The 24,183-nt window shown below is 49.7% G+C and overlaps 2 protein-coding genes across 6 annotated transcripts in view; one reads left to right on the forward strand and one right to left on the reverse strand.

Moving 5' to 3' along the window:
* The first annotated feature begins 2,069 nt into the window (after window positions 1-2,069).
* Window positions 2,070-24,183, forward strand: part of POLD3 (DNA polymerase delta 3, accessory subunit) — a 40,627-nt gene continuing 18,513 nt past the window's right edge. The window contains exons 1-2 of one of the 4 annotated variants that reach the window (XM_078876065.1): window positions 2,070-2,180; window positions 3,462-3,551. In XM_078876065.1, the coding sequence (XP_078732191.1) occupies window positions 2,100-2,180; window positions 3,462-3,551 (171 nt within the window). In that variant the 5' untranslated portion in view covers window positions 2,070-2,099. Of the gene's footprint in view, window positions 2,181-3,461; window positions 3,552-11,694; window positions 11,705-23,151; window positions 23,320-24,183 lie in introns of those variants that run through there. The other 3 variants (XM_078876066.1, XM_078876068.1, XM_078876067.1) reach the window with 3 other exon arrangements.
* LOC144946925 (tsukushi-like) lies at window positions 14,817-20,159 on the reverse strand. Of its 2 annotated transcripts, none has more exons than XM_078875994.1 (2): window positions 19,606-20,159; window positions 14,817-18,376 (listed from the first exon to the last, which is right to left on the reverse strand). In XM_078875994.1, exon 2 carries the CDS (start codon window positions 18,333-18,335, stop codon window positions 17,214-17,216), a length of 1,122 nt encoding a protein of 373 aa, XP_078732120.1. In that variant the 5' UTR covers window positions 18,336-18,376; window positions 19,606-20,159; the 3' UTR covers window positions 14,817-17,213. The 2 variants fall into 2 exon arrangements, with proteins under 2 accessions (XP_078732120.1, XP_078732119.1); XM_078875993.1 differs by having other exon boundaries at window positions 14,817-18,502.

Consider the following 24,183-nt stretch of genomic DNA (forward strand, 5'->3'; position numbering starts at 1 on the left):
ATGGGAGAGAAATTCGATTTTATTTTAAATCCCTCTTCGTGGCTGCCTGCACCAATCTCAGTTGTCTTATCACATCGTTTTAACTCTCCCCACTGCCCCGACCTCTCTGTACGGCTCGTGTGGGTGTCGAGCAACAGCTGCAGTGGTTAATGAGCCAGATAATTGCATCAGGAGTAGCGGATTGGTGCCTCGCCGGTGATGACGCCTCCTCCTTCGAATCTGTGAATTGATTCGGTATATTTAACACGGTGTGGGCTTTCGCGACCATTATGATGCATAATAGAGGGGGGTCTTGGGTTAGATCCAGTGCCGGATTATTGTAGTAGCACAAGTAGCTACATAATGCTGCGGGCCCCGAACTTTCAAGGGCCCTGCGCTAAATGCTTTCAAGCTATCAATTCCGGTTCAGCGATTCTGCACTTGCTCTATTACTATAGTACTATACCGCCTTCAACTTTTATGAACGACTGGGTGTTTATGGTTAGCGATTTGTCGTATTATCTGGCTGTATAGCAAATTAAGAAATACAATTACTTTACTATGCAAGTTAAAAATGTGTATTTTAATATTTATGTATGTTTTATTTAGGGCCCCTTTATAACATCATGCTACAGGGCCCGCACGAACTTAGTCCGGCACTGCCACCACCCACACCACTTCACATTTTGCGCACAATTGTGTCGCGAATCGATGCTGAGACAATGTCGTCCGTGTAGACGAGGCCCCGAGCTGCTACAGGGGGGTCACGTTTACCCCACGTGAATTTGCGACAACAAAAACACCCCCCAAAAACATTGGCGCGTGCGTCGCGAAACTAAAAATAGGCCACCGATAGTCAAGTACGGACACGGAGATGCGTCGCTACAAGTCTTGGAAAGGGCCGCGGGCATTGGGGCATTGACGTTAGTGCTGGGTATAGGTGTGCTCATACATCTGAACCTCACCCTAGCCTCAGGCACGGACGATAGTGGTAAGGATAAAACAATGGCCATGCTGACCTTAACTCTTGCGATCATACGCCATGAATCGATTTCAGCCGGAGATGTCTGGGACTGAGCTACAGAAATATCCCCCCAATCAGTCACTGGCAGCCGTCACCTCAACCTAACCCTTGTCCTACCCTCCGAGAGCCTTCACCGTAACACTTGCCCCAAACCCATGGCGGATTTTGTCGCTTACGTGAACGCCTCGTGTCGTCCCAACCTCCTCCCAGCCCCCCGCCCCCCCCCGTGCATTCCAAAGCAATTGTTGTGGCTGCGTCTTATAATCCGGCGTGTCTGTGTGTGTCTGTGTGTGTGTGTGTCTGTGTGTGTGTCTGTGTGTGTCTGTGTGTGACCAGGTTTGTACATACTCTTAGTTCTTTCGGTAAAGTCACGTAGGTAAAAAATGAAATTAAAATTAATAAAAATAAAATAAAAATCACGACGTTTCGGAGGCAACACAAGTCTCCGTCATCAGGTGGGACCGTCACAGCCACATTTGCTGCATCAGGTTTGTACAATTTAACTTCATTGACACGAGGCGCGCACGCCTGGGCGTGTTTGACTCTCACTCCCCTGGCTGATTGTTGTTGTCCACTCCGAGTCCGACGTCTCTATATGGGCGCTATTAAGAAGCAGGCCCCATGGTGTGTTGGCCCTTTAAGACCCACGGTGTTATTGAGGAGCGTGCTGCGTCCGTTGGTTGTGGCTCGCTCGAGACGCCGACGTGCCACCTGTGGTGACACCAATCGTGCGTGGATCTTCTCCGTGTCAGTGGGACCCCTTCCACTGGACACCACTGACGACCTCGCCCACCCAGGCTCGCTCTCTCTCCGCACACAGTTTGCACGGCTTTGAGTGAAGCCGATTCCATCGATGTCCCGTGGAACAAGCGCCGCGATGTTCATTGAGAGTCGCTGTGAGATCGTGTAGCCACGCGACGTCTCTCTCCTCCTCCTCGTTCGCAATTTGGATGGCGAGAGCGCCCCGGGGGTGGGTGGAGGGGACCACGGGGTGATGATTGTGTCGACGTTTGGTTGCGAGGTGGACGGAATGCGTCGGGATGGGTTCGTTGAGTCGTTTGAATGTTCGCGGCGGGGTTTTCTCCGGGCACTGCGGATGCTTCCCACGTGGCAAATAACAACAGCAGCAGCAGCAACAACAACAGCAACAACAGCAACACAAAACCCCGCACGAAACGTAAGTTTGGCCAACTTCCCAAATGCAGGATCCTCCTGAAAGAGAAGGAAAGGAGTCTTCGCGTTACTCCGGGCGGCTTTATGTTGTAAACCAGCGGCTCTACGGTATTATGGTAATGGCAGGAAGTTGGTTGTGTCGTGTGTCGTGTACTCTTTGTTGGTATTGTCGAGGTTTTTTTTCAGTTCCTCGCCCAATCTCACTTGAGCCGCCCTGCGTGACACTCTCTGCGCCTGCATTGCGTGTGCGGCCTTACGTGCGCATGTCTCGTGTGCGCACGTGTTGCAAGTGCACGTGTGTACGTGTGTGTGTACGTGTGTATGTGCACGTGTGTGTGTACGTGTGTGTGCACGTGTGTGTGTACGTGTGTGTGTGCACGTGTGTGTGTACGTGTGTGTGTACGTGTGTATGTGCACGTGTGTGTACGTGTGTGTGCACGTGTGTGTGTACGTGTGTGTGTGTGCACGTGTGTGTGTACGTGTGTGTGTACGTGTGTATGTGCACGTGTGTGTGTACGTGTGTGTGCACGTGTGTGTGTACGTGTGTGTGTGCACGTGTGTGTGTACGTGTGTGTGTACGTGTGTATGTGCACGTGTGTGTACGTGTGTGTGCACGTGTGTGTGCACGTGTGTGTGTACGTGTGTGTACACGTGTGCACGTGTGTGTGTACGTGTGTACACGTGTGTACGTGCGGAGCGGTGGTGTCGCGGTTAGCGCTACGCTACGCACCTGGCCACCCGGGTTCGATTCCCGCTCACGGCCAACACCAGTGACGATTAATTGAACCGGTCCTGGGCCTCCCCTAGGTCGCCTCAGCCTCAAATGAGTATCTGGTGCGGTGTGTAAACATCGCCACTGGGGAGACAATGGCGGCCGGGCGTGGTGCTGGCCACCCATCCCCTCTTGTGCCGTGCCGGCCTTCGTAGGTGCTACTCGCAAACAGCACTTGCCCCTACAGTCTGTTAAGGCTACACGGGGGATCTTTGTCTTTGTGCGTGCGTGGTTTTTTTTTCGCCTCCAACCGTCAGCACGAGCGCTTTCCTCGAATCGTCGGGCGATCTTTGTCGAGGTCTCCCACGGCGGCGCTCTCTCTCTCTCTCTTGTTTGTCTCTCGCAATGTCCAAAGTGCACGCCTGTGGCAAGCGCGGCGTCGGTGCCAAGCTAGGTGCAGTATATTGGCTGTTGCGCCGGGCGAATAAATGTTGAGATTGGAAACTAATTTCTTGAGAACTGCTTTTTTGTGTTTGGTTCGTTGCCCCCCCCCCCTACCGCACCTCCGTTTAGTGCGGCTGGCTACGTGCGGTGCGAAAGAATTTCAACACACATACTCCAAGCAAGACGGCGTGTTTCTCCTGTGTGGCTCAAGCGAGCGAGGTATTTTAGCTTAACCAGGTGGGATGAGTCTCAATTGCAAGAGTGGACCTGGAGAGTTAGGCAGTCCAGCACTTTATCTCCAGTGGCAGCCCTCAGCCATTGGAGGAAATTACACATTTATACGGCAAGAAGCAGGCTCTAATGGGACAAGTGGCATTGTTGACTTGTCTGCACCAAGCGATATACCCTCACCAGATGGTGCTCACTTTACTGATCCCAAATGGATAATGATGATTGTGATTATGTGTTGGCAGTGATGATGATGTACATGTTTCCCATATCCGTCCAGCATTTTGAGGTGCGGTGTAGCCTTAAGCTATAACAACAACCGCCATTCGCCACTAAGTGGCGGTGACGTCAACACGACGATTGTGCCAGGCTATGTGCACCTTGAGGCCACGTGAAGTGTCGAACGCCAGCTGGCACGAGGTCACGGGACAGACCCAGGTGCCACGGGTCGACTGACTGAGATGAATGGCTGATGCACCACCTGTGCCCCCTACTGTGCAAACTTGCTGTGCTTTAGCCACCCGGCGCTCCGCTCGTTGTTGTGAGCGTCGCTCCTCCGCCCTCCGTTGTTGTTGGAGGCCGATCTTGACACCGCTGGTACCAGTCATCGGCAAATCCACTCAGCTCCACGTCCTCCTGTACCACATCACTCCATCTCTTCTCTAGCCCGTGCCGCGCCCGTTTATCCCCCTCGATCCGGCCAAACAAAAGCTGTTTCGGCATGCGGTGGCTGGGCATGCGGGCTACATGACCCAGCCCACGCAGGCTTGCCTACCAGCGGAGCTCACCGATGGGACTTTGCCCAGATCTTTCAAGGATTTGTTAGCTCCTCACACAATCCAGCCTGGTTAAACCCAGTATGGATCGTAGGCAGGCCAGCCTAAATGTTTCTAACCGGCGAAGATGTTCCATTAGGGGGGTCCACGTTTTGCAAGCGTAGAGAAGGGAGGGAATGACTGTGGCCGAGAAGACCTGAAGCTTCGTGCGGAGCGACATACCAGGTAGCTTCCACACAGTGTTACTCAACTGATGAAAAGATAATGCCGCTCGACTGATTAGGAGTGAGACCTCTGCTGTCAAACCGGAGCCAGTCATGAGCACACTGCCCAGGTATGGGAAACTCTCCACGCTCTCCACAACTGCCCCATCACCAACTGGGAGTTGTGGGGGTGGAGTGTCCGATGGTACAAAATACCCAGGCAGGTGCTTAGTTTTGGTGGGGTTTATGGTAAGGCCCCACCTCTTAGTGGCAAGCTCCAGGTTCAGCAGCAGCGCCTCCAACGCCTCCTCTGAGTGAGCAGCAATCACCAGATCATCAGCATACATAACGTGGTTGAGCAATAGGGAGCCATCCCTTGACCGCACCTGGGCCTCGATCAGCCTCCCATTGTATCTGTACTAGATGCAAATTCCTCCGGTACAGCTATTGAAGGCTTCACGAAATACAAGTTCGAAATAGATGTTAAATAATGTGGGAGCCAGAGGACATCCCTGTCACACCCTAAGGTGTACAGGGAATGGCTCTGGCTTCCGGCCACGTAGTTTTACCCGGGCTTACTCACCATGATGAAGGTCCTTAATGATCGTGAGCAGAGGGTCAGGGACTCCGAAAGCACGAAGAACAACCCAGAGCCCAGGCCTACTGATGGTATCATAGGCCTTGACCAGGTCAATAAAGCAGAGATGTAGGTCTTGTTGGAATTCCCTACACCTCTGCTGTAGCAGACGGACAGAAAATATGGCATCTGTGCAGGACCGCCCTTTCCTGAAACCACATTGGGGCTCCGCAAGCCTCTCCTCAGCGTGCCTAGCAAGGCGATGTTGAATAATCTTTGCCAGGACCTTTCCCGGTACACTGAGGAGTGAGATGCCCCTGTAGTTGTTACAGTCTGTGCGGCCCCCCTTCTTAAAGAGGGGTACCACCAGGGCATCCTTCCAATCCTGCGGAACCCCTCCAGTGGTCCAGACTGTTGTTATGATGTCATGTAGGGAAGTCTGTGCACAAACGCCACCCTCCCTCAGCATTTCGCTTGGGAGATCATCTCTGCCCGGTGCCTTTCCTGGTCTCAGACTCTGGATCGTCTTCAGTACTTCCTCAACAGATGGCACCTCAGCCAGCCACTCACAGGGGGTGACTTCTTCTCCCAATATTTGAGGCACTGCAGCCTCAGCAGGGTAATCCCCACTTTGTCCCACGTTGTTTTCCAGGATTATGGATTTCCCCTCCCCCAGGAACTCACAGAAATGCTCAGCAAATCTGCAAACCTGTTCCTGGGGGTCGGAGATTGAATCACCATTATTTCCCCTAATGATGATAATAGATATGGCACTGCAGGTTACTTTTTTGATGGAGTTAATTAGCGATTTGTCATCGCGGGCCATTGAGGCAGACTTCATCTCCTCAGCAACTCGTGACCACCACCCATCCTTGCAGCGCCTCACGGCTCTCCGAACCTCTGAATGAAGGCTGGGGTAAGCTTCCTCATTCTAAGACGTGGGATGCTGTAGCCGATGAGAGTGGGCCTGTCGCTTTTTTTCAGCCAGCCTGAACACCTCCTCTGTCAGCCAGGGTCTCTGGGGAGGTCTGGACCGTGTACCCAAAGCAGCCATTGCAGCTGCATGAGCCACAGACCTAAATCTCGCCCATTTCCCCTCGACATCAGGAGGAGTGTGAGACGATGCCAACCCCAGCCGCAAGTGATGATGAAAACCGTTGGTAAGGCTATTTTAATAGACACAATAGACAGGAAGGACAAGTTAAAAGGGCTCGGATAATGCACATGCATAATGTACGTTGCCTCAATAACCCCCTCCCTCCCCATCATTGTGCAAGAGCGCAGAAGGGTGATCGACACATCTACGCCTCTATATAAGGAACGAAACAGTAAGACTTCTTCACAAATTTGGCTGTCGCCTGATGAAGCTAGTTGTAATTACTGGCGAAACGTCGTACTGGCGAAACGTCGTACTCAGATTGTAAATGTTGTGGCTTGGCTCTCCAACACACCGGTGTGCTGTACTAGTAACGAATTGGCATGTTCTGTTTACGTGACAACCCTTACTAGTTGGCTGTGTCGGGTGGTGGCGGGTTTTAACGACACATTTATATATTTACGCGATCTAACCCAAAAACCTTTTATGGATGAAATTCTTGCTTGCAACTTTCATCAGCTAGCTGAGACCATGCCACTATGGGTTTGAATGGGGTCCTGGGTGTACACCCACCACCGGAGTGGAAGAATGGCAGGCGCATCTTACAGATGACAAGTCGATGGTCAGTGGTCGGTCCTGGTGTCAAGGACATGGGCCCACATCCGCTGGCTGTTCCGTCACGATGTAGTCCAGCAGATGTTCTTGCTTAGACCCGGCATGCATCCATGATGTTGTGTGGATGCGCCGATGCCGGAACAGCATGTTGGTAATTACAAGCCCATGGGCTGCATAAAAATCTAGCAGCCTCCTGCCGTTGTTATTGAGCTGATCTGGCCTTCCAATCACTCCAGACCAGGTGCCAGCATCATGACCAATTCGGGCATTGAAGTCACCCAACAAGATGACTCTATCCCGAGGGGCCACTTTAGCTCGCACCTGTGACAGGTCTTAAAGGCATCTGACTCATCGGCCTTGCCTGCATCCCTCCACGGATGTTCGTCTTCGGTGGGGGCATAAGTAACCACGACCACCACTCCTCGCCTCTGATTGATGGGAAGGCGAGCCCAAAGTAGCCTGGGGCTTACAGCTTCCCACACTTTACCGCCACGCTCCCACACCCCCTTCATTATTGTGTTCAGAAGAAGAGCCACTCCCTGTTGTTTGGCAGTCTCCTGCCCCGAGTAGAGGACTGTGCACCCCTCATGGTGGCAGGAGCCAGAGCCGGTCCACCGGACCTCCTGAATGCCACAGAGATCCAGGTGGTACCGGTCCAGCTCCCAACAGAGGAATGGCAGCCTCTCCTCCGCAGTGAGCATTCGAATATTCCACGTGGCCACCCGTAGTGTTTTTTGTTGTTTCTGGAGGAGCCCCGAGGGTAAGGATCAGTCTCCTGGCTCCGCCAAATGGGGTTTGGCCAGGATACGTCATAGACGCCTGTCCCTCCGGGGCCTCCGGCACAAGCTTATTAATTACATTTTGTAGCTATATACTATGAACACACGCACCTAAGATATATCCCAAGCCACGGTCATAATCCTGTGGCGAGTGATATCTGAACCGGTCCTCGATGCCATCCTTCACCGACACTGACCGGCGTGGTGAAGTATGGTCAAACAACCTACCAGTAGGAGCTTGACAATGGGCTGAATAATAATATACATATGGTGTTGTAATGGATGATGATCCATTTAATTATGATTAACACATCCCTCATCTTTGGACACCGTGAAATTCAGTTGAGTCGGTTTGTTTTTGGATGAGGCCTATTGAGCCACTAAGCCCCGCGGTATTTCTGTGGCCACGCGGCTGGCACGGTGCATGGGGAGGAAGGGTTTCCAGGGGGCCTGCGCAGGACAACATCATAGACATTTTAATTTCCTTATTAACACGGCTTAATGCATTATAATTATCATCACGCCCGTCGGTATCCACTGCACATTTCGTCTTTTGTTTCCACTTTCCTCTCTCTACCTTGTGCCAATATGCTCCAAGTACTGCCACAGCATTCTGACACCAATCTCTAACGTCGTCGTCAAGCCATTGCCTGTTAGGTCTTGATAGAATAATAATAACAACACAGTAATACATACAAAGAACGAAGTACTGTACAATGTAGATCAAGTGAAGAATCCAAAATAACATTATGCATGGCACTCGTGGGAAGAAGCGCCCACACGTGACATTTGAAATTAAATTTATAACCAGCAGCAAGGGCTAAAGTTGCATTGAGTTGCTTTCTGCAGCCAGACTGCAACATATTCGATAACGACGATGGAGGAGGATTAATAATTGACGTGTGAGACGAATCGTGATGAGCGTGGTGAGTCACAGTACCTCCCGCGGGCCATGTTCACACGTGCGTCTGACCTCTGCCTCTTCAAGGGCGGAGTTCAACTTTTACGAGCCGTCCGATGGAATTTATCGCCTGCAAAGGGAATTCGCCCTTGGCACTGACCACAATCCACCGGCGCACGCTTCACTTGGCTACTCGCCACGGTCTGACACATTTTTAAGCCCGTGCGCTTTTCTCTTTGAAATATTCATCCGCACGTAGAGGTGGAGCCCTCCTATTAGTCTCCCCACGTGCAGCACCTGCACACTCGAAAGAGCACTTTGTGTGGGGAGCCGTAGCCGTTCCGACCTTCATCGGTCATACTCACTCAGCACTTGCCCCAATAGTCTGTTAAGGCTATATGGGGGGGGGGGGGTCTTTGTCTTTGCAATGTTAGCGTAACGGTTAGCGAGTTGCATTGCGAACCTGGCAACCCGGGTTCGATTCCCGCTCATGGCCAACATCAGTGACGATCATCTGAACCGGTCCTGGGCCTCCCCGAGGTCGACTCAGCCTCAAAATGAGTACCTGGTGCGGTGTGTAAACATCGCTACTGGGGAGGCAAAGGCGGCCGGGCGTGGTGTTGGTCACCCACCCCCTCGTGTGCCGTGCCGGCCTTCATGGGTGCTCGCTAACAGCACTTGCCCCAACAGTCTGGTAAGGCTATACGGGGCATCTTTGTATTTGTACAAGCCGCCCCATAGGGGCTGGAGGGTCAGCACACCTCAGTTTCTTATCGTTTAAAGTTAGTTTAATATTGACTTTTGAGATGTTGTATTCTCCCTCTTTTTAAACAAAGTCACGCTACGGGTGTTGTGCATGTGCGCAGGTGTGCACACTCATCCACACACTATGGGGAGCGGTGGAACAGTGATTAGCATGCTGCGCTACAAATCCAACGGCTTGTATTTCATTCCAGTCCAATGATGACAGCAGTGGCAAGGGGTGTCAGGATTCCTCCTGGGCCTCTCCTAGGTCAACTCAGCCTTAAACAAGTATATCAGGACCGGGGAAACAAAGGCGGTCCACCGTTTGCTCGCCAAAAAACTTTCTCTCCAACAGCCTGTGAAATGAATAAGATCTGAATATCACGAGAGAGGAAAAAACCCATTATAGCAGAATCGTTGCAGGAGCCGGAAAACCACGAGCTTGAAACGACACAACAATGTGGAAAAAGCACTCAGCCTTTGTGCATTATGCAAAAGCCCATTAGGAGTTCCTGAAGAACTGTATTGTGGTCCACTGTTGAAGGCTACATGGGGAAAGTTGTCTTTTACGCATTGACTATAGACCCTTCATGATAATAATACGTGATGTATTGTCATCCTACTTTACTATTCACCACTGTACTGCCCTTCTGCCCGCTCCCCTGTTTTTGCAAATATCGGTCGATGTATCTGTCTGCCTTTAGTTGTGTCTTTCTGTCAATGTGTTTGTCTGCCTATCCTCATCTCTGTCTCTTAATTTGTCTCTTAATTTGTCTCTTAATTTGTCTGTATGCCTGCCTGCCTGTCTGTTTTCTTATCTGTCCGTCCATGTGGCTGCCTGCCGTGCGACTGCCTGCCTGCCTGCCTGCCACAATGTGTGTGTCTGGCAATACAAATTAAGAGACCTCACTGATAAGAGCGAGAATTGTGCCCTCACTGAAAGTTCTCTATCACATTGTAATTGACGCTTCCCCAATGACACTGACATTGGCTCGGTGCGCTGACAAAGCCACCATGAGCCCCACGAGCCCATCTCTCTGCGACTTTCCGCCCGCGTTCCGCACGCACACGGCGGCGACTGCGGGGTTAAATGTGGCAGGGGCTCAGCGGGATATTTTGTTGGCGTGAAGCACGCAGTGTGGTTTGCCGGAGCAATTTTGTGGGTAGCTGCCCTTCGTAATGTGAGCAGAGTCCGTGAAAATGTAATGTCTACAGCGAGGGCCATATATGGCACCATTATTTTTTAAAGCGGCTGTTATTCGTATAGGCGCCTTAGCCGCTAATGTCCAGCAAAATCATCCGGAAAATGTATTTTATGGAACCGTAATCAGCTCACTGTACAGAGCTGCATGGATACCCTATAAATAATTCATGCAAAAAACAGCATCCTGTTTATAAACGTTCAGCATTGGAGCCCTAATCCCACGTGAAACGCGGAGCCTTGTATTACACACTCCATTGGGCATAACCAACACCAATACAAAAACACGCTCATGTAGCCTACATGGACTGATGGGGCAAATGTTGTTAGTGAGCATCTATTAATGCTGGCACGGCGCACGAGTGGTCGGCCCCACAGCCATGCGGGGCCTTTTCTTTAGCGTAACACGAACACGTCAGGTAAGTGGTGACGATGTCCTCGCGTGAAGGCGACCGGCGATTTAGCGAGTGCCTATTAATGTCACCATGGTCGTACATTGGCACGAGGTGGTATTTGGTGTGGAGCATTATGGGTGCGTAAATAAATCGGCATGAATAGCCCCATCCCCGCTCGTCTCTGCACAAAAAAATGCCGATGAGACTCAGGTGACGCAAACCGGCCGGTCATAACGCTTCCAAATAATAGTAATAGGTTTTTACCCTTTCAACTGGTACAAAAACTGACACCTTTATACAAGGGATCATATTCTTGGTTCTTTCGGTGAAGTCATGTAGAAGAAAAATAATAAAATAATATAAATATCAAACAATAAAAATTCTCACAAAAATTGTGAGAATTTGTATTGTTTTATATTTATATTATTTTATTATTTTCCTTCTACATGACTTTACCAAAAGAACCAAGAATATGAATCCCTGCAGTCACGAAAGCTTTAAATCAAAATTTTACAAGGGATCATGTTTGCAACAACCACAACACAAGTAGCAACATGATTCTGGAAGATCCCATTCGGCGATGCGTGGAGAGACATACGAAGGTCTCTTCACTTGGATACGGATTTGTTTCAGGTTGAGTGAACCTCAACAATGGAGCAATACTCAACAAGGATACGAAGACCCATCGAAGTAGAAGTCTTTAACACACTACTTGGGGGCAAGTGCTGAAAGCGAGCGCCTGTTCAGGCTTGCGCAGCGCACGTGTGCATAGTTACATTACCAAAATAGTTCCACTGCTGAAACAAGCGCGACCTGGTTCTCATCTCAATTGCAGCTTTTTTGGCGGGCGGGGAAATTACAAATTGCTACGGTTGGGAGTCAGTCATTCGAAAAAACAACTGCTGCTCACTTTGCACAGAAGTGGTATGGCAGGTTTAACAACCTCGTTGAATTGTTATATACATCGTGCGCTCTGGGCTAAGGTTGAACCAAAAAAAACCCTTGAGGTGCTAAAATGCAGGTGCTTGGTCAACGTGGTTGTTGCCTGCCCCGCCTGCCCCCGACTCCCACCCCACTGCCAACCCCGCTGCCCACTGCGGTTTTGTGAGCGCGTGACCCTCTGGCCACTGACGGCGGCCCCGAGGGGTCCCTCGGCTCAATTCGCTGCCGTGACACCGTGGGGTCGTTTCGACGGTCCGGGGTCGTTTTCGATGGCGTTATCCCGCACCAGCTTGGCCCTGTGCCTGCACTTTACTAATAATAACACGACGTAATTTAATCTTGATTTGAAGCTTTCGTGACTGCAGGAATCCATACTCTTTGGTTATTTCGGTGAAGTCACGTGGGTAGACAAATAATAGATAAGTAGGCTACTTCAGCAGTTGTTTCTTGCGGTGGTTGTCCCACCTGATGACGATTGCTTGTGTTGCGATCGAAACGTCGTGATCGATTATGTTTCTACCTCCGTGACTTTACCGAAAGAACCAAAGAGTACAACATAATTTACTAAAAAAAGACAAAGACCGCACCAGGTACTCGTTTTGAGGCTGAGTCGACCTAGGGGAGGCGCAGGACCGGTTCAGATAATCGTGACTGATTTTGGCCGTGAACGGGAATCGAACTCGGGAGCCGAGTTCTTAGCGCAGCGTAGCGCTCACCGCTACACCACCTCTTCCCACTCAGAACACACACAATGACACACACACACAATGACACACACACACAATGACACACACACACAATGACACACACACACAATGACACACACCAACACGTGCAGGCTCACACCAATGAATTCCAACGTCAAAATAAAGGATTCAAGAAATAGGAAAAGCCCTGAAAATTAAGTTGCGTCTTAAGCCTCGATTTAAGGGGGGCAGTCAGTGGAGCGAACGTCCAGTGGACGTGAATTCTACAGCCCGGTGTTGTTCCCCCATCGTCGTCCTCCGCTGTGTCGTTCCCCCATCCTCGGCAGTTTATTGTCCCTCCAATCGTGACACCACCTGCCTCTTGGCTGCCTCCCCGACGGTGACCGATCCGAGCCGTCCACCGTTGCTCATCGGCATCCATCCTCACCCCGGGTCACCCCCTATCGGCAGGGCGGTTCACTCCCGTCAGCCCCCCCCCTCCTGCCCTCCACGCTCAGCAAAACTCGTCAGTCTCCCGACCTGTATCGCGAGCACCGTAAACGTGGTCGCAGGGGGGCAGCAGGAGGAGGTCACCGTGACCCTTTGCCTCCCTCCCCCCTGCCCCCTCTCGAAAAGGAAGGTTACCCATCTCGTCCCACCTCGAACACCAACAGCAGGCGTCGTCATGCCCCCCCCCCCACAACGCTCGTCCCACGACTTGCTCCCTTGACGCTCCTCTCACCACCGGAATCGCGGCGCGAGGCCAACACCCAAACTTAAAGATGTTGCCGCGCTCAACTCCCAACTCTTACTCCCTGGCCCCCCACCGTCCGAGGACCTCCCCCCCAGGGTGGACACCGAGATCTCCTGGACCCGCACCTACGACTTGGCGCAAGCGCTCGTTACAAATTCCGCCTCCCCTTCTCAGTTTTTTCTGCACCCCCCCCCCATCACCACCATCACCACCTCATTCTCCTCACCAGAAACCACCGGCGCGTTCTTACCGGGCTTGTGCGCTTACCTGAACATAAAAAAATAGGTAAAAAAACACTTATAAAAAAAAAGTTATCAAATGTTTTTAAATATATATTTATTTACATTTTTTTATTTTAAAATATATATTTTTAAAGATGTTTCCCCACCCACGACATCGTCCTGCCCGCTGGCTTTGCCAGAACTCACGGTATCGGTCTCGCCCATCCAAAAGTCTGTCCAACCGTTGTTTAGGCCCCCGCCACCCCGAGCTCCCATCGGCTGGTCTAGATTTCAGGTCGCAAATGTCTCTCTCGTTTCTTCTTCTGTGCTGCCCACCGAATAGTCACGTACAGCAGATCATCGATTATGTTTATCCGGCAGCTTTCGGAGGGGAAGGGGGCGCCGGATTTTCAAAAACGCAGCAGATGCCGTCTAGAAGCCATCGACACCAACCTTCCTGTTACATCCTGAGAGGTCCTCAATCTAAATAATACATTTCACGTTAAAATCTCTTCCAGTGATTCTGACCCCGAGGACCCTGCAAACTCCCGCCATATCACCAACTTATCAACTTTCTACAACCTCCTTGGAGCGCCTTGTCCTTGTCATTACCAATGTCTGCCTCCACCAGTCAGTCTGCCTACTGCCCAGCCCGCTCCACCAAGACTGCACTTGTCAAGGTCATCGACGAAATCCTAGCTCAAGGCCCTCACCCGTTCTGGCCACCACCTATTTCGGCCCTCACCCACTTGGGCCCTCATTTGTCCCGGCCCTCACCCGTTCGGGCTTTCACCTGCTTAGGCCTTCACCCATTCCGGCTGTCACCTGTTCGGGCCATCGCCTGTCCCGTTCGGGCCCTCACCCGTTCGGACCCTCACCCGTTCCGTCCGGCGTACAGAGGACTTTAATCTGTGACTGTGCCGCCGAGTTCTCGATGAGAATATTTCAAACAATGCGTCCTATTCGTGAATTATGCGAGTGCTATGAATTGTCTTGTTGTTATTGACATTATTTATGAACGGCTGTAAACAAATTTCGAGGACACTCATTTCCCTGCAATAGCAGCGTGCGCAGTGCTGGTTTACTGGCCGAGTTGCCTTTGAGAGAGAGAGATTTGCATGATTGAATTGAGCGTTTTTCATCTACTCCTTCCCAGCATTTTCAATGTTTTTTTTGTGTATAAAATAATAAATCATCATCATCCTCATATTGTGTAACATACAAATTTTTGCCATACAATTAATTTTACAATCATCACTTCTTCGAATAACCAGAATCATGGAAGTATGAACAGCACAAAAGGCCATTTGAAGAGATCGTTACATTTTATACAGGATGGTCCAGATGTCTTTTCACCCCCATTTAATTCTCTAAAACTTAATATTTTTAAAAGCAAGGTTTATTTAAAGCTGAATATGAATATGCGAAGGAACTCTTTTTTGGGGTCAATTAATTGGGGATCTCAAGACATCCGGACCACCCTGTACAGTATTCTACGAAATAATCTTAAACCCCTCGGCTCCTGGATGTGTGCATCGACTACACGTGTATGTACTCCATGCGTATATGTATTGCAGTATGAACGTACATTCACGTACATTCCAGCATCTTTGTTGCTGCATAACTACAGTGCTGAATGTATGTTGGACAGTATATGTGTATGTAAGTAACTACGTGCAGCATGACACAAACACTGTACAGTACGTGCTATTCACCTTATTTGCATACGCCCACGAATTGAACAGTAACAGAGCTTTGTATTCCAACAATTCTTAGCGAACATTTGAATCTACACATTGGCACAACTACGGCACAAAGATTCCAAACAAGGGTGAAATACAAAAGTCTAAAAAGCACTTACCAACATGAACACAAATCCTCATCATCATCACAGCGTTCACCAACCGTCATTTAACAATCGTGTTGCCGGCTGGTTAAAATTCCAACGCACTCCAAAAACCAAACAGATCTTAACTTGAAAGCTGCGTCACTGAGCTTGCGTGTTCTGCGCAGTCCAACATTGATTGGGGTTCTAGCTACGTTTTCGAGAGCGAAAACCTTGAATAGATTTTTAACAGTGCCCTCATTTTTACAACGACATCACAGCAACCGATCTCTTTATCTCGTACGAGGGAGAGTCTCAACGTCGTGTTGTACCTTGACACGTGAGGGCATGTGATTAGTCTCTCCTCCTTGCAAGTAAAACTAAGCATTGATGTCAGCCCTCTTCTTCTGCGTCCAGAAGAGCCACCTGGACGATTAACTAGCCTGCTGCCCCGTGACTCAACTTTTCAACGTAGGCCTCCTCACTCCTCGCAACTCCGTGTAAGGAATGAGAATACACTCAACACATTCGTCACTAACACTGTGGCCTTAAAAGGAGTAGGAATAATATCTCATAGGTGGCATTTCGGCCAGTGGCCTCTCCATAACAACACAAACTAAGAAGCGGCGTCCTTCACTCGTTTTCAGAAGGGGCTCACTTTCGCCGATAAGACGACGTCAGTGTGAGGGCTGCCACACTGCCTGCAAGTGGTGTTCTCACTATTTGGGTGTTGCGGGGGCCGCACTAATGGCGTCCAGGGCACACCAGTGCGGGCCTTGCACTGAAGAACGCTGGGCCAGAGAGACAGTGTTGAGGACAATAGATGGAGATGTTTACGCCATGGGGCCCAATCAGAATTAAACGTAAAAATGTTTTCCTGATGAACAGTTATACAATTGTGCATATGAGTAATGATATTAATAGCTATCGTGTAACAAACAAACCCTTCAATAATCAAAAGTGTATAACTAAAGAAGCTTATTTGTATGAGTCAATTCATAGAAGGGCCATTGCGCAAAACATCTCCTTATATGTACGTTTCCTTTTAAGGCCATACACTGTTATTGACAAACTAGCTTTTTGCCCGGCAAAGGTCGGGTGTATTGCAGCAAATCTGAAACTTGCAAGCGAAAAGCAGACCGCGACGTAATATTCATTGCATCCATTCGTGTGCAATTTGTAAGGCCGCGGTGACACAGACTTATTTCATTTAAAGGTTATAATCCCTTGTTCATCACGACGTCCTTTTTACTTCGATGTCTCAACAGCGATACTGAGATCACGTGACGTGAGGGTTCTGCCTTTGTAGTGAGGGTTGTAAGTTGACTCTGAGGAGGGGGGAGGAGGCGCCTTGCCCCCCCATGTGGAGTGACGTCACCCGCTAATTATTATTAATGAGGGGGGGGGGGTTCTCCATGCGTAGTGACGTCACCGCTCATGATTATTAATGAGGGGGGCTGGTCGACGTGGAGTGACGTCACGCGCGGGACACAGACATTCTTGACTCATCATAGTAGTAAATGTGTTGAGTTTGTTGTTTGCAGTTGTTCATCACTGCCAATGCAGCAGTATCACCAATCTCTTACAATCGTACCAGCGCTCTCCACGAATAATCAGGGCACGTTTATCAATCATATGGCGTGTGCAATACGTAACGTTCATCGGAATTCACCAAGGCAACGGGGGACGCCACGTCAGGTTCCAAGCCGGCACGTCGGCGAATTTCTTCGGGACGATGCCATGAAGGGGATGTACAGAGACCGCACCTGGCCGGGATGGTGAGCCGTGCGGCACATGGTTATTCAAGTGTGGTCACTGCCCATTCCTTCAAATGTGACCAAACAGTCGCGTACGCTTAGAGCGTGTAACCACTTCAGTTTCCACTGCGAAGGGAGAGCACGGCCGTGCTGCACGTGGAAAGGTACGACGATGGCTCGGCTAGAGCATCTCGCGCGCGGGGAATCTGTAACACGCCACGTTCACGCAGCCCCCGGTCACTTTGTGCGTGGCGGCACGACCTTTGGGGTACCGTGGCTCCCAGCACTTCCACGCGCCTGCCAGGGGGAGGCCCAGGGTCGCTGGCAGCAGGGCCAGAGATGGGTCGTCGGACACCGACAGCTGAAGTTCGAACAGCGACCTCAGCTCGCGCAGCTCGGCTCCCAAAAGGGTGACTCCTGACTGGCAGTTGTCAGAAAGGTCCAAGACTTGCAGTGTCCCCTCGAGACCCCGGAAGGTTCCTCTGTTAAAGTGTACATCCGGAGCGAGGTTACGGAGGGATAGGTGTGTGAGGTCCCTGAGGTAAAAAAAGGCTGACTGTCGGAGTCGAGTTATGGGGTTCGAGTCCAGGCTGAGGTATTGTAGGTCTGCCAGGTGTCTCAGAAGTTCCGGTGGTGGCGCCTCCATGAAAGCGTTTGCAGCCAGGTTGAGACTTCGTATGCGCAGCGTTCCAGCAGGAGCACCACCACCACCTCCTCCTCCCTTTCGCTTCAGGGCGCTGATCCGATTGTGGGACAGGTCAAGGGACAGTCTCTGAACCCCGATCACCGGCAGGTCCGCTTCGAACGCGCTCAGGTCGAACTCGTCCGACAGGGCGTTGTGGCTCAGGTCGATTATGGACAACGGAGCCCTCTCGAAGGCGCCCGCGTCCACCTGCCCCACCGCGTTGTAGCTCAGATCCAGCGCGTCCAGGTAGCGCAGCCTGGAGAAGGTGCCCTTGCGCAGGCGCGTCACGCCGTTGTGACTGAGGTTGAGAGCCAGCAGGGTCGTGTAACCGGGTCCGCCCGGGTTCACCGTCGGGCCCAGCTGGTTGTCCACCAGCGAGAGGTGCGTCGTGGTCAGAGGCAGAGCGGCGGGGAAGTCCCGCAGCCCCGACGACGAGCAGTCGACACGCGTCAGGCTGTAGCTGGAGAAGCGGCCGAAGCTGTCGAGGTGACACGCGCAGCCGTTGGGACACGACGGGTCCGCGTTGGCGCCCAGGGGTGCCAACGCGGGCCAGGTGAGGCACAGGAGGAGCAGCAGCGGCAGGAGGGGGCAGGCTGGGCCGTGGCCTGCAGGAGGCATGGTGGTGGTGATGGTGGCTCAGGGAGGAGCAGGCCAAGGTGCTGGGGATGAGATGAATGTCCAAGTGAGCGTTGCTGTACGTGCGCATTGGGCAACGTTGTCAGTCACGTTGTCATCGTCGTCGTCACCAGCAGGAGCAGCAGTAGCGTTGTTGGCAGCAGTTGATTCTGCAGTAGCAACAGCGGCAGCAGCAGTGGCATCATCATCAGCAGTAGCAAAGGAACAATCGCAGCACCGTTCATCCTTATTAGCAGCAGCAGCAGCTATAGCATGAGCAATATTTGACAGTAACAGCTATATCATCGCCATCACAAGTTGTCATAAACAATACACCGTGTGTTGACGGGTGTATGTGTTACGTAAAAACATGTTAATAATTTACAGACATTTGTCATTCCACTGCTGGGTGAAGTCCTCCTCATGCCGTATTAGTCACGGGGGTTTATCAATCAGACTTCACCCAAGTGGTCCAGGGGCGGTGAAACTCAGGACCAGTTCGGACTCTCACTCATCGATGATGTTAGCCGTGGCCGGGATTCTGGCTTTGTGGGCTCTGCGTTCATATTCTTAGGTTTTTTCGGTAAAGTCACGTAGGTAAAAAATTAAAATTCATAAAAGTAAAATAAAAATAAAATAACAATCACGACGTTTCGGAAACAACACAAGCTTCCGTCTTCAGGTGGAACCGTCACAGCACGACTGCTGTATCAAGTGGATGGATTTGAATGAAACAGCTGAACCACCACCACCACCACTCTACGAACAGCAACATCGTGTAACACCGATAGTGACCTTTACATAGATGCACTCGCATGCGTAGTAGTCGAGTGTGTGCCAAAGCCGCGGGCAGCGCATAAATGTCAGGAGAGTTATTATTATTTTTAAGTAAACACCGCCTTGACCATTTGCAAGAGAAAGTGTATAATTGTTTCACGATTAAGAGCTAAACGCGCGTGCAAAGGAAGTTTACGATTGTAGTAAATGTTTAAATTATCCGAGTGACTCAACTTTTAAACATTGTTATAAATACGGGAACAACTAAACTTTTTGACAATTAGACATTTCTTCGGGTGGGACAAACGTAATATTTTATGAACACAAAAGACAACTAAATGTTTTGTCTTCACCGACAATCACTCAGTGTCGCTACCCATTCGTGAGTTTTAACAAATCTATGCTCTGCCCACTTCGAGTTAGAGAGGCATCTCAGTTACATTACAACTTTACAAACGTTTAAACAAACTTTGTGTTCAGTGCGATGTACACTCACCAGGTCACAGGCTTGCTTCAACACAGCACTTGTCTGTGTCGCTACCCTCTAAGGCTTGTATGCCGATAAACTTTTTACTCTATGTTATGTACCGTATGTTTAACTTCTTTCGCACCGTACGTACCCAACCGTACTAATCGGAGTGACCTTGACCCTGGCCAATAAATAACTGGATTCTAAGTTTTGCAACAGCGGTTGTTTTCGTTTCATTTCCATGTAACAGCCTTCCTCCGTATTTGTCTCTCTGCCTGTCTGTCTGTATGCCGATCATTCTATTGATCTGCTGCTGTAATCCCTTACTTCTCTTTATCTGCGTAACTCTTGTAGTGTGTGTAAGTCCGTTAAGCTAATTTCCAAGTTCTGCCTGCCTGCCTGTGTGTCTATCTACAATGCGGTCCGTCGTCGTTCAGCTTGTTGGGGCTGTCTATCTGCCTACCTATCGTCTTGTCTTGCTGCTTGTCCGTCCGTCTTTTACTTCGCTTCACTTTAGAAGAATCTCCGTTGCGGGAAGGAACTCTGTGGCAGGCGTCTCTCTCTGTCTCTCTCCATCTCTCCGTGTGCGCGCTCTGTGGAGTTTGGCGGGGTGCTGCGTGAATAAGCCCACACACACACACGTGGTGATGGGTGGGACAGACCACTGTTACGTCAACACAACTCGGAGGAGGAGGAGGATGTGGTGGAGTGTGTGCCTCTCCACAGAGCGGGTGGCTCTCCACAATGTGTGTACGTGTGTCTACGGTTATACGCATCAAAGGCAGTGTGTGTGGCACGTGGGGTTTTTGGTGCGTTTAAATGCTGTGGCAGACCATTATGTGGGCGTACGAGCCTGCCTTGCTTGCACGTTATTGCTTTGGCGTCGCACATTAGAAGAGAAACGGAGTGACACACACGCACACACGTGTGTATAATTTACAGGCCGTTCTTGTTTGACCCGAGGCCAGTGTGGTTAGCGATCACCTATTAAGGGCAGGTAAGTCAGGCCAGAGAGAGGACGGGGTGACCGGCACACGACGCGTAGCGCTTGCAGGGCAAGGGCTGCTGTTTGCGAGCACCTATGAAGCAACACACAGGGTGGCCAGCACCACGCCCGGCCACCTTTGTCTCCCGAGTGGCGATGTTTACACTCAAGGCTGAGTCGATCTAGGCGAGGCCGTGCGCTAACCACGAACGCTGCCTCTCCCCGTGTTTGAACCACAGAACGGGACTTGCACTCAACTCACAAATACAAACAACATCAAAAACACGCAGAACGCCGTCACCTTTGAAGTGTTGAGACATGTGCAGTCGAGTGAATGATAAACCACCGGGACACACACACACACAAGAGCACCCGCCACAGATGTGGGCTCATGTTCCTTTGCCAACCGTGCAGATCATTAATTAGGCACATTGAGCTGTGTTGGGACATGTGGGAGACGGAATGCGCAGTGTAGATTTTTTTAAGTGACAAATGACAACTCCCTTAGCCAACAAGTGGTACAAGCGATGGCGCGCACGGCTACCATCAGTGGCAAGCGACATCACAACAGGGCTCTTATTTCAATTATTTTCATTTTTTTTACCTACGTGACTTTATCGAAAAAAACCTAAGAGTAGGGCTCACCCCTTTACACCAACAAGCTGCCACTGCAATTCAGTGGCCTAAAATAAAATGTTTCGCTCCGGATGATCGCTGCAAAGTATGATCTGTGTTTTGATTTAGTGTGCTGATCTTCAAGGTGCATTGGAAAATGTTCCTGCTGTTGTGGAGTGACACTCATGACTTTGGTGGTACATGTTGTTTATGTCGTTTATTGTGAAAATTCGGTCAAAGTTCCTATGATCACTGTTTCATTGCTTTTATGGCTTTATTTTGGTGATTTTAGAAAAGTTTTTCGGTTTGGCCATGTTTGTTTGTTGTAGTACAGAGTTAGACTGATGGCCTGGCCTTCATCTAAGTTGTCTTGTGGTTGTTGTTGTTTGACTTGCATCCCACTGGGATTTTTGCACAGCGTTGGTGTACGGTGCTTTATCTGCAATATTTTACTGTCTTTTCTTGGATTTTCTGTTTGCACTCAGTCACATAGTCAATGTAAGATGTTTTCTTGTTCAAGTTTTTGTTTTTTGTTTGTTGCGGTTGCACCCGATTCAAGAGCCGAATGGCTCACAGGGCTATACCTAATCAATGAAACTTGAAACCAAGAAGGTGAAGTATGCCAGACACGTGAGCAACAATCGCAACCCATCACTGTCGAATCGTCGTGCACGTCTGTCGGGGTGCGGCCGATCTGGACTCAGCTGGTGGAAACCCAGTCCCGACCGCAAATCTCGCTTCAACCCACGTCTCTCTCTAGCCCGTGCCCAGTCAAACATTCAATAACATCACCACCATCACCACCACCACCTCTTCTGCCCCACAAGTCACCTACGACTGAATCATCACCCCCCTGAGTTAGGCCGACTGCCGTCAAGTCTTGGGACGCTGAGCTTGGCAATGAAGAGTTCTGGATCGCGTTTGAACGGCGTTGGGTCACGATGTGCGCATCCCCGCAGTGATACAGGCTGCGGGCCAGTGCCACGTGATCCTCGTAGCACACATGTAGCTACACATGTAGCTACGAGACCTACACATGTAGCTACACATGTAGCTACGAGACATACACATGCTACTTTCAAGGGCCCCGCGCTAAACGCTTTCAAGCTGTCAACTCCGGTTCAGTGATTCTGCGCTTGCTCTATTACTATAGTACTATACCGCCTTCGGCTTTTATGAACGACTGGGTGTTTAAGGTTAGCGATGTCATATTACCTGGTTGTATAGCAAATGAAAAAATACAATTACTTTACTATGCAAGTTAAAAATGTATGTTTTTAATATTTACGTGTTTTTTATTTATTTATTTGGGGCCTCTTTATAACATGCTACAGGGCCTGCACTCGCTCAGTCCGGCACTTGCGGGGGTGGGCAGCAGAAGAGAATGCAGCAAACGCATTGGTGGTGTCATCATACTGTGCACCCACGCGTGGACGCTCCGTCATCTTCACCCATCGGCAATGGCCAGCCTGCGGATGTTGTGCCTTTATAAGGGAAATGAAGTAATTGTTAAGCTGTTGTAGAGACGTCTATTCCAAGACGTTTTGGCCAGCGTGAAAGAGTAGGCCAAAATACTCTCTCGAGCTGCCTCTAGTGGAGGCTCTTTCGCCAGTCGTGGCGTGAGCGAGCCGTTGCAGGGCTGCGCCTTTGCCTTCATGTACAGGGGTGGTCCGGATGTCTTGTGGCCCCCATTACATTTTTCTAAAACTTAATATATTTTCGGAAGTTTTTTTAAAATAAAAAAATGCATATGCAAAGGAAATACTTACGGGGCCAATTCATTGGGGGGGGGGGGGCGGGTCACAAGACACATGGACCACCCTGTGCTATGCATTAACCACGATCACATTGTGCAATTGAATTTAACAAACGCATGGATCATGTGTATCAGTTGTATGGAATACAATCAATAGGTCTGCACGCCCTCCCTGTATAAACTGTGAATTACAATGAGGCCGGCGCGTGCGGGCTTCCGTAACTCAGCCGAGCGCGTTTGGGAAATAAAAAAAAATCGGCGTTGAGATTTGGAGCGCGAAAGCTTAAAATTTAACTATTAAAGGTAAACAATGCCACCAGCTACGGGAGTCGATGAAATGTACATCGACAACATCGACGAGTTCATTGACGACGAGAGCAGAATCGTGAGTGGACGCTCCGTTTGACAAATCAAAGGGAAACGAAAATAAATCTTTTAAGCGAATAGGCCGCACGCCTGTGCTGCCTAGCGCCTGGGGCCTACTGCTAGTGCATAATCTGTTAAATTATTACAACATTGTTACTTTGACGTTGTGGTTTGGAAACAAAAAAAGGTTCATTTGCACTGGATTGCATTTTGTGTGCCTAAGTAAAACGTTATGGACGCGTTTTATTGCAGTTTGTTGATACCTGAAAAGTCACGTTAACCAGTTAACTTTGTTAATCGTGTCAACAGGACTGTAATAGTATTAATGGTAGTCATATACTGTAGCTGTTCGCATACTCATGACACACAGACGTCTTACATTGTTATTCAGATCGGTATCAAACTGGTTTTAATGCGTCAATGTTTATACAATGCGTAATGCAAATGTACATACGGTCCGTTACAAAACATTGCAGTTGTGTAACAAGTGTGTAAGCTATATGCGTCGTGGCTGTTAATGATGTGAAATATATACTCTTGGTTCTTTCGGTAAAGTTACGTAGAAGGGAAATAATAAAATAATAAAAATAAAACATTAAGAACCAAGAATATTGATCCCTGTAGTTTCGAAAGCTTTAAATCGAGACTGCCACTCATCGCTCCACACTGCTCGTATGATTAGGAGTGGCCTTATAATAGTTTATAATCGTTATTGCTGCCATGTGGCAAGTGCCGGCTTTCGTGACAAATATCAGCTTGCCAAAGTTTTTCGGTTTCCTCATCGGTAAATAAAATATCTACAGGTGTGCATACAACAAATAACATTATTTTTCGTGAATCTGTTCTTGAGGACTTGTTTTTCTCGTACGTACATTTATCTTAT

The sequence above is a fragment of the Lampetra fluviatilis genome, chromosome 43, assembly GCF_964198595.1.
Source record: "Lampetra fluviatilis chromosome 43, kcLamFluv1.1, whole genome shotgun sequence".
In the NCBI taxonomy this organism is placed as follows: Eukaryota; Metazoa; Chordata; class Hyperoartia; order Petromyzontiformes; family Petromyzontidae; genus Lampetra; species Lampetra fluviatilis.

Coding starts and splice junctions, on each gene's coding strand:
- LOC144946925 (XM_078875994.1), bottom strand. CDS start 18,335: ATGCCTCCTGCAGGCCACGGCCCAGCCTGCCCCCTCCTGCCGCTGCTG.